General features: G+C 44.7%; 1 protein-coding gene across 2 annotated transcripts; it reads left to right on the plus strand.

Moving 5' to 3' along the window:
• Positions 1–500: 500 nt before the first annotated feature.
• On the plus strand, positions 501–10367 carry TMEM139 (transmembrane protein 139). Of its 2 annotated transcripts, none has more exons than XM_081845618.1 (3): positions 501–1264; positions 7019–7330; positions 8727–10367. In XM_081845618.1, the coding sequence occupies exons 2-3, from the start codon at positions 7083–7085 to the stop codon at positions 9136–9138; spliced, it is 660 nt and encodes a 219-aa protein (XP_081701744.1). In that variant the 5' UTR covers positions 501–1264; positions 7019–7082; the 3' UTR covers positions 9139–10367. The 2 variants fall into 2 exon arrangements, with proteins under 2 accessions (XP_081701744.1, XP_081701743.1); XM_081845617.1 differs by lacking the exon at positions 501–1264 and adding an exon at positions 3831–4080.
• Positions 10368–10707: the final 340 nt, after the last annotated feature.

Genomic DNA, 10707 nt, shown 5'->3' on the forward strand with positions numbered 1-10707 from the left:
GGCTGTGAAGTGTGCACGGCTTCATGGAAATGTGTGCATGACTGCTCCACAAGGAAGAGTGTCTGGCTTTTTCCTGGTACTCATCTCATAGTGTTCCTGATGTGCAGATATAGTACCAGGCAGGGAATGTGGGGCTTTCCCATTAGCTGGGTCAAAACATCATAATCTACACCGGCCTTCCCCAACCTGGTGCCTTCAGATGTTTTGAAATACAATTCCCATGAGCCCTATCCAGGCCAGGAAAGGTTGATTATTTCAGATAATAGTTTTCAAACTGTTCCAGGGAACTCCAAGTTCAAGAATTGAGCATGTGCCGTGTAGCTCAGTTCTGAGAAGAGAAAACGCTTGTTTGCTGGCCAGTAAGAAGCCAGAAAGTTTCAAAGCCACTGATCTACAGTGCTGAATCACTTCCCTAATGCACAGTTCTTTTCGCAAGTTTAGATCCTGGGTTGGGGTAATATTTCAGTGATCCTTCACCCAGTCGTCAAGATTTCAACAACACAGCTGTAATTTCACAAGAACTTTCGCCGCTTTTATTCTGTGCTCCTAATCCCCAGGTGTTTTCCTTAAATCACACAGAGACACTCTGCCTCGTCTGTCGTCTGGGAAGGTTACTGACCTGGCGGCAGATCCATTCCCTCTTTGTCCATATAGCACAGAAGTCAAGGGTGTAAACTAAAACCGGTACCTGCCAGGCAACCTGAGTAGTAGGAAGAACACATAGTTTATATCTTTACAGAGCTCATAAATAGTTATGTACATGCCATGTGATTTAGGGATGGGCCTAATGCCCCACCCTGTCGAGGGAGGTGTCACTGAAGGCTTTCTACAAGATAAAAGAGAGAGAGAGAGAGATCTTCGCCCCAGTAAGAAAAAGAAGCTGGAGACGCAGATTGACACACACCCCTTACTCACTCTTTGCAATACGCCACCCATTTCCTCAGCTGCCTTCCTGCTCTTTTAAAGAGGCCCAGCTGGGAGGGCAAAAGAGGAAAGAATAACATTCTCAGGTGGATAAAGGAAACAATACTATTTGGGGTGAAAGATCGTGAAATCTGCTTACTAAGGAGGGGTAGCTCTCTGTCTACACTCGCAACTTCCTTCTTGGGTGTTTGGATGTGCCCTTAAAGGGTGAAGGCGGGAAGCTGCTGGCGTTTCTTCTCTTGCTGGGAGCCCTGGCAAAGGAGCTTGCAGTCAGTTTCCTGGGGATGACCACAGGAGAGAAGACCTCATGGCTGAGGCTGGAGCAGAGCATCCAAGTTTGGTGAGTGACCAGGGCTGGTGAGGGGCTGCTGCTGTCAGAGACTTGTGTGACTGTTGCTTGCGAAAGTAGCCGAGGTGCGTACATGCATGCGACAAAGTAAAATGAAAAATACTGAGCGCATCGGTCACATGTGTGTTTCTGTTTAGCAGCAGAATCCTTTTACAAAGCTTTCAATGACCTGAGTGTAGTTCCTTCTGTCCTGTGCAAGAGGTCAGCTGGTGCTCAGACATTGCAATCACATATTTACTCGGGAGTAAGCTGTGCTCAGTGTGGTTTACTCTCTACTAAGCCTGTTTAGGTCTGCAGCCTGAATTATGAACAAGCTTGATTGGTAGATAGGGAGGGAAAAAGCACAAACCCACTAAACTAACTACTCCTGTAAAGTTGAGTCAGCATTTCCAAACTACTGTTGCCACTTTTTTCTTCCGTCATCATTATTACAATACTTCTTAAGCTTTTTTTTTAATATACAGATTTAGCGGCACCTCAAAGCATGAGCCTGTGAGCTGTCATTGATAATATATGCATGTTTCATCGTTACATTGCAGCAATAACCATGAATCATAAATGCAATGTATCTTAAAGGTTAATCAAGAAATTGGTGTTAAGTTTTGAATAAGATTTAAAACAGTTTTCCGTGATTTAAGAGTAAAGATGAGCTATATTTTTAATTAGTGAAGATTTGGCTCTCTATGTGTAAATAGATTCATTTATAATATATACATATTTACAATTTAATGTGCCTTTCTTTAAGGCACACGGGTGGCACTGTGGTCTAAACCACAGAGCTTAGGGCTTGCCGATCAGAAGGTCGGTGGTTCAAATCCCAGCGACGGGGTGAGCTCCCGTTGCTCGGTCCCTGCTCCTGCCCACCTAGCAGTTCAAAAGCACGTCAAAGTGCAAGTAGGTAAATAGGTACCGCTCTGGCGGGAAGGTAAATGGCGTTTCCCTGCACTGCTCTGGTTTGCCAGTAGCGGCTTAGTCATGCTGGCCACATGACCCGGAAGCTGTACGCTGGCTCCCTCGGCCAGAAAAGCGAGATGAGCCTAGAGTCATCCGTGACTGGACGTAACGGTCAGGGGTCCTTTTACCTTTACCTTCTTTAAGGAATGTAGTGTTTAGCAACCTCCCCTCCCCATTTTATCTTCACAATAGTTTAGGCTGAGCGATGGTGACTGGTCTAAGGTAACCTGATGACTTTCATGCCTGAGAAGAGTTCAGAACTCACATCTCCCTTCCTGGTCTTCGTTGGAAGCTAACCACTACACCACATCAATTATCATAATTATGTTAATTATAGGTATGCTTGGATTCGCTTGGGCTTTCTTTTGCTCAAGTGTTTGTTTCATACCATGTATGATGCTTACATGACCATTTCTCAGCCATCTTGGATAGCCTAAACGCAATTGGAAGATACACAGAGACACTCTGAAAGTGGTTTTTTTTGTGTGTGTTTTTTAAAAAACAAAACTATAGCTGTTAATCCTACTGAGCATGTGAGCTGCTTGTCTGTTCAATCAGATGATTGACTATAGTAAAAATCTCCGGAATTTCCATCTGTATGTACATAGGGGGTCAATGTTTCTGGCTGTTGGTGGTTTGAGCCTACCCTGGGACGGCATTACAGGGGGTTGGACAAGGTGACCCTCCCCCGGGATACCTTCCAACTCTGCAATTCTATGATTCTATCTCCCCTCCATCCTTCAGAATCTAGGGTTGTATCCCTGTTTATTGTCTATGGAAGTGTGTTGTTGGAACGCATGTGTGTGATATATATATATATATATGCATATGCTAGATAAATGTATCTAGTAAATGGCATCCATCCTGTGGAACGCCCTCCCACCAGATGTCAAAAAGAAAAACAACTACAGTAGTACCTCAGGTTACATACGCTTCAGGTTACAGACTCCGCTAACCCAGAAATAGTGCTTCGGGTTAAGATCTTTGCTTCAGGATGAGAACAGAAATCGTGCTCTGGCGGCGCGGCAGCAGCAGGAGGCCCCATTAGCTAAAGTGGTGCTTCAGGTTAAGAACAGTTTCAGGTTAAGTACGGACCTCCGGAACGAATTAAGTACTTACCTGAGGTACCACTGTACCAGACTTTTAGAAGACATCTGAAGGCAGCCCTGTTTTGGGAAGCTTTTAATGTTTAATAGGTTGTTGTATTTTAATATTCTGTTGGAAGCCGCCCAGAGTGGCTGGGGAAACCCAGCCAGATGGGCAGGGTATAAATAAATTATTATTATTATTATTATTATTATTATTATTATTATTATTACACTGGTTCGTGAAGGTGTGATACCAGGAAAGGGTACTGCAGCTGAGAGACAGATAATTTTTTCAGACAACTCCTGCCACCCCTCCCCACCCTTTCTTCCTTTTTCTTATTCACTTCCTTTTCTTCCTCTGTCCTTTGTTTGGGTTTTTGCAAGCACCTTCTGACTCTGCAGAGTGGAATTTTCCTGCGCTGCTGCTAGGCTCAGGCACACACAGAACTTTGGTGTTTTTTTTTAAGGCATGGGAACCGAGAGTCCAGTAAGAAAACTATTATTAGTGCAAAGCAGAGGCCAATAGCAGAACTTCCTCCATCTGGGATTTCCCTGTAGCCTGAAAGGAGCAATGGCCATGAGTGGCACAGCCTGCCTCATGATGACCATGCATGCTTGCACAAAAGCAGCTGTTTAAAAGGGCTTGTGTTGTTGTCAGACATCAAAGGGTACAACATGACTGTGCTGTGAACATGCAAGTGAAGCCAAAGTTAGAGAGCCCTTTATTTCACCAGGGGAGCAAAGGATGCAGTTAATTCACACTGGGTGAGCCTCTCTGCTTTTTTATCAGCAGTGGGTATAAGTAAACTATTATGTTTATTATTTAAAAGGTAAAGGGACCCCTGACCATTAGGTCCAGTCGTGACTGACTCTGGGGTTGCGGCGCTCATCTCGCTTTATTGGCCAAGGGAGCCGGCGTACAGCCGGGTCATGTGGCCAGTATGACTAAGCCGCATCTGGCGAACCAGAGCAGCGCACGGAAATGCCGTTTACCTTCCCACTGGAGTGGTACATATTTATCTACTTGCACTTTGACGTGCTTTTGAACTGCTAGGTTGGCAGGAGCCGGGACCGAACAACGGGAGCTCACCCCGTTGCGGGGATTCGAACCGCCGACCTTCTGATCAGCAAGCCCTAAGCTCTGCGGTTTAACCCACAGCGCCACCCGCGTCCCTCTATGATTATTATTTACTGCACTGGAATTTTTTTCACCTGTTTACCTTGTTTATTGCCTGGTTCACAGACCCCCTGAAGCCCATTCACTGACCCCCTAGGGTCTCCCGGTTTCATTTCTCTTGGGTAAAGCAGCATAGGAGACTTACAACGTCGTCTTCATGTTTTTTATTTACAATTTAAATGTACAGACAGAACATATGGGAAGCAAGGGGATTCCTGCAGTGCGCAGCAGAACCAATGATCTTGTGCCAGATTCCCAGAGCGAAAACTGCACCCCACTGTGATTTCATCTTTAGTCAACCCACAGCTGTGTCAGCTTTCTACCTGGCTCTGCCTGCATTGGCTTTCAAACTTGCCCATCCCACTAGCCCAAAGGTGCTGCTTTTCAAAGGAGCAGAGAGATTCCAGGCTGTGAAGAAAGAGCTTCCCCAGCCATTGAGAAATAGCCATTATCTATTTTGGATGGATGGATAGAAAAGAGGGACAAATGATGTTGGGAAGTCTCACACAATGTGATCATTGTGTGGGATTTGTTCTGAATGTGTGGGTGGCATTCAACTAAGAGCCATTGAAATTAATGAACATACTGAGATAGGTCCATTAATTTCAACGAGTCTACTCCAAGTAAAGCTTAGTTGAATACCACCCTATGTTTTTCTGTGTAGCTGCTTGACTCCCTTGGAATTTGTCCTGGCAGCACATTCCTTTTGTGCGATGCATATTGCATATTGGGTATGTCCTCGTGGCTATGTGTGATATTATACCTTTTGAGAGGCGCAAAAAGCTATGTTGAAATGCTATTGTTGCCCATTGCTTATTTCTTGTGTCTGCCTAGGGTCAGTTTAGCGTGCCTTTGTTGCACTTCAGGTTCCACAAGGAAAGCTGGAATTAGTTCTCTGAAGTGCAACCTGTGCTGTATTTGGTCTTTTGTCTGCATCTTAGCATGACTATCAAGGATATCTGCTGGGATCAGTAGTTTTCAGCCTTATCAGAACACTTTTAACTCAATCATGCATGCAGGGGCTAATAAAATGCTTTAAAAAACCCAACAATCTATTTGTGTGGTGGTAGTGCTGTTTTTGCAACCCACCTTAGATTAGGCCAGGGGTTGGCAAGGTTTACCTCACCTGGGCTGGTTCAGTTCAGCGGAGATCCCTCCGTGGGCCGGATTGTGTGCGCGCATGAGCATGCACATGAGCGCGCCTGCCCACGGTTTCCGGCGTCTGTGTCTGTGCAGATGTGATTTCCACCTCTGTGGAAGCGTGTCCCCGCACCGCGCTGCACCAGTTTAGCGCAGCGCAGGGGGACTCGCAGCTTTGTTCAGGGGCGGCTTGTGGGCCAGTTAAACGACCCCCGTGGGCCACTTGTGGCCCTTAGGTTGCCTACCCCTGGATTAGGCCATGACCTGGACTGGGTTGCCAACCCACCAGTTGAAGACCAGTGTACAAGATGGCACTTCCAATTCCTAGTGTTCGCAGCAATTTTGGACCAGTTTTTAGCTTTAAAATTATATATTAGAATATATTTGCTTATCTAGATATCCGCAGGAGCACTCATGTAGCCCCTTAAAGTAACAGAACAATTTTATTCAAAGGTATCTATTTTCACTTGACTGTGACCTAACATTTTTCATCTTATCTCTCTCTCTCTCTTATCTATCTATCTATCTATCTATCTATCTATCTATCTATCTATCATCTATCATCTATCTATCTATCTCTATCTATCTATCTCTATCTATCTATCTATCTATCTATCTATCTATCTATCTATCAATCATCTATCTATCTCTTCCTTTGAGAATCCCCTAGGGCAGGAGGGGCGGCGGGGGGGAACCTTTGGCCCTTCAGATGTTGCTAAACTACAACTCCCATCAGCCCTAGCAAGTATGGCCAATGGCCAAGGATTATGGTAGTTGGAGTTTGGCATCATCTGGCAAGCCAAAGCTTCTCCACAGTTGCACAAGAGCGAAGTCTAAGGAAGAGCAAGCTCTCCGCTCATCCTCCTTATTCCAGGAATGAGGGATGTCTTTCAGCACAAGGGCGGAAGCCACATACTAGTGGCAGGTGGAGCAACAGAGACCACATTCCAGCCATGAAAAAGGCTGCTGTTTCCACAACCAGAGGCCCACACACATTTCTCCATCCATCCAGCAAGAGGAATTATCTCACAGTCCCAGTAGGCAAAAGCAGGCGAGGAGGATTGGTATGGCTTGGGGTGGGAGGGTATAGCTTGGAGAGTCCCAGGGGCCAGATACAGAGGGCCACATTTGAGCCCCAGGCCAAAGGTTCCCTACCCCTGCCCTAATCCTTCATTATGTTGTATATTTATCCTGGATGAGGGCTAGCGCTTCAATAGCTCTAAGTGGTTACTTCATTGGAATGATTGCCTGTATATATTTGCACTCATGTCATCAGGTACTTGGCTTGCACATGGCATGTCATTTGAGACCCTTGCTTGCCGTGTGCTTGAGTCGCATGTGCCCGTGTCTCTTCATCAGCATCACTGCCTTTCATCTCTTTGACAGATGCCCATTCTTGCCGCTGCCCAGCTTTCTGCCGTTGACTGCCACTCTTACCATTCCCTCTGCCATGTTATCCGCGTCACACTGGAAGAGCCTCCGTCAAACGTTAATGGTGCTGTTCACCGCCACGCTTCTCATTGGAATAACCATGCTGGCCCTCTCCACTGACATCAACCCTGTTGGATTTTTCTTCATTGCAGTGGGGGGTCTGTGTTTGCTTGGCTACCTCATTAGTTTGGCAGTGGAGTTCTACCTGAAGCAACACAATCCAGCGGAAGAAAATAATCCAGGCTCGCGGAGACAAAGTCGGGCTGGGTAAGCAGCTGCGTCATACTTTCCTCTCGTTTGCATATGCTGACCCTTTAGAGGTGGTCTATACAAAGAGCAGGTTGTGGTAGATCAGGCTTCCTCACCCTCGGCCCTCCAGATGTTTTGAGACTACAATTCCCATCTTCCCTAACCACTGGTCCTGCTAGCTAGGGATCATGGGAGTTGTAGGGCCAAGGTTGAAGAAGCCTGTGGTAGATCATGAAAAGAGCATGGCCAGATAAGTCCATGGATCTGTTTGTCCTGCATGCTGATGATAATATCGTTTATACCCAACCCATCTGGCTGGGTTTCCCCAGCCACTCTGGGCAGCTTCCAGCAAAATATAAAAACACAATAAAACGTCAAACATTAAAAACTTCCTGATACAGGGCTGCCTTCAGATGTCTTCTAAAAGTTGTGTAGTTCTTTATATCCTTGACATCTGATGGGAGGACATTCCACAGGGAGGGTGCCACTGCTGAGAAGGCCCTCTGCCTGGTTCCCTGTAACCTCACTACTCGCTGTGAGGTAAACGGCAGAAGATCCTTGGAGCTGGACCTCTGTGTCTGGGCTGAACAATGGGGGTTTAGGGCTTTAAAAGTCAGAACCAACACTCCAAGTGGCCAACCAATAATTCTGGGAAGCTTACAAAGCTGATCATGAAGGCTCTCAGCTCTCAGCTGTTTAGCTACAATGGCTCGAGATTCTAAACTGTAATGGCAAATAGCTTGTAATTGATATATTCTCCATTGACTTAGGCCTAAAGTCTTAAAAACTCCCCTGAGCTACCAGTTACCACCTCCTCTTGGGTCAGTGAATCACATAATGCATTATATGAAATATTCCCAGTGGAGGACTGCAGGATTATATTAACAAAACTGCTTGTGGCTGGTTGTTAAAAGCAATGAAAACCATGAGTTGGCATTGCATCTGAACCAACCTCAAGAAAGCCAGGGGCAAGAGTGAAAGGATTTGTTATTTGGGGGGGTGGGATTCTATCTGGAAGCACCCTAAAAGTCTATCAAATTCTACAGTAGGTTTAATAGTCACTCCTTCTCTGCAGCAAAGTTTTGGAACTATAGCTCCAGTGAAATGGGTAGGAGTCCCCTAACAACTCTCAGCTCTCTTGGCAAGCTACAGTTCCCAGAATTCTTTTGGGGGAAGCCCTCACTGTTTAATAATAATACTAATTTTATTATTTATACCACACACATCTGGTATCATAGTGTTTTAAAACAGGTGAGGCCTGTGATTGTGGGGGCCAGAATGCACTTGATGATCCCATTGCTTGAATATGGTAGATATTATTGTTTGTTGAGAGGACAGAGAATCCTCCTTTGTGGAAAGTATGGAGCTATTATAATGATTTGTGTTTTTAACTACTTCCCCTCTCTTTTACCAGCATAGACAATGAGGCCTATGAGGCACCGGCATATGAGGAGGTGGTGACTACTGGCTACTTATCGGGACCAACCATCTGGACCATCACCTCCAGCCCAGGGGCAACCCCCGTGGAGCCCCCTCCGTACAGCGTGGTCATTGAGCCTCCTGCCCACGGAGAAACTGTGGTCGAAGCGTTCAGTGTTTCAGTGGCACCAGGCACACGGCGTGCCTCGGAGGCAGATCTACAGTCCCGGTTCCGCCTCAGGTTGCTCATGCCGCCAAAACTGCAGCGATTTGTCTCAGATACCCATGAACTCAAAGGTGTTGAAGAGCGGATAGAACGTCCGGAGCCCCTCACGCCCCCTCCTGCTTATGAGAACGCGACTGTGGAGGAGGTCCTTGAAGAAGAATTTCAGCCCTCCAGGCTATGAGAACGGTGCACCGTGGACATATATTTGTCAGACTTTCTTTGGTGGTCGTCCTGTTGCAATCCTTACGATATGAGAAACATGGCCTGTGTTCAAGATGTTAGCTGCTGTACTCGCTTTTTAAGAACTCTCCTGAGAAATGTGCACATACAGGTCTGAATTTCTCATGGGAAATACAAATATACAGTATATAAAAAACGAACTTGTGTTTTCTGACGTTTCCAGAATGTTATTGGACTTACAGTGTAGACTGCTTGGAAGCTGGCTTTGAAGAAGGCTGGACTGGTTGGTGTAATGATTGCTGCTCCTTTTTTTTTTTTTAATAACCACATCTGAAACCAAATAACCTGAGAGGGCAAATCTGGGATCAAAACTACGAACCACATCTTAATGATTTCCAAAACCTGTTTAAAAGCTTTGAGTCTGAGAGTTAGCAAACTGAGATTAATAAAGAATTCAGCTTCTGAAAATAGCACTCAATCAATCCATATTTCTTTATTGTGGAACAAACTGCATATTATGTGCAGAACAGTGAATTTGTAAATATGTAAAATCATAAACATTAATTGTGTACAATTGAACAACGTTACAGAGAAATGCAATTGCTTCCTGCCCTTTTAAGAAACATACTAGCTGATTACCTAGGAATGCTGTAATGAAAGAATTTCTGAAATAATGTGATCACAGAAAATCTCTCTGTAAATACCAATTGATGGAAGTGATCTGTTGACCAAGTCTTTTCCTCAACATTGCAAACAGTATAACTTTAAGAAACTTGAAAACAGGACAATCTGTTTAACAACTGTGTTTATTGTCCAACATATTATGTACGCTACTGGGTGTCAAAAACAGATGACAGGCCAAGGGACAGGAGAGTATGGAAACCTGGAAATGGAATGGCAAATGGGTAAAGATGAGCGTGTTGCTGTATTTAGTCATCTGAAACTGAGTCCCAGAATGGACAGACATAGGGCCGACCCAATCCAAAGGCAAACTGAGACTATTCTCCCAGGTTACAGGGTGTGGGTGAATCCACTTCCAGATGTGGAAGCAAATTCCATTGATATCCAAGGGATTTACTGTTGATTTTAATCATCTTTTAAATGTTTTTAACTATCTGTTTTTATCAATAATTTCAATATTTTATATTATATTTTTGTACACTGCTTAGATGTTTTCTTACGATAAGTGGTATGTAAATTTTATTAAATAAAGGATATTTTGTTCTACCAGCTTCACTCTGGCACCTTAAACAGCTGATTGACATGCAGAAATTAAACAGATGATGTTTGGCCCAGTAACAGATGGTAGCACCTATCTTTAGATTTGGCAGCAATCCTCTGCACAATTTCACACATTAAAATCAGTTGACTGCAGCCCTCTGTCTACTTAATCTGAGAGCAAGCCTCGCTGAACTCAAATCAGATTTACTGCTGAACAGGCAAGTATGGGTTTGCACTGCAAATTTATCTATGGCTATAAGAAGAAAGAGGAGAATTGCTGGTAACTGAGAAACAGACAGCCAAGTCTCTTTAAAGAGAAATCTCCAAATGAGTGAAATCTAATGAATAT

The sequence above is a fragment of the Podarcis erhardii genome, assembly GCF_964252035.2.
Source record: "Podarcis erhardii genome assembly, chromosome: 17".
NCBI classification, from domain to species: Eukaryota; Metazoa; Chordata; class Lepidosauria; order Squamata; family Lacertidae; genus Podarcis; species Podarcis erhardii.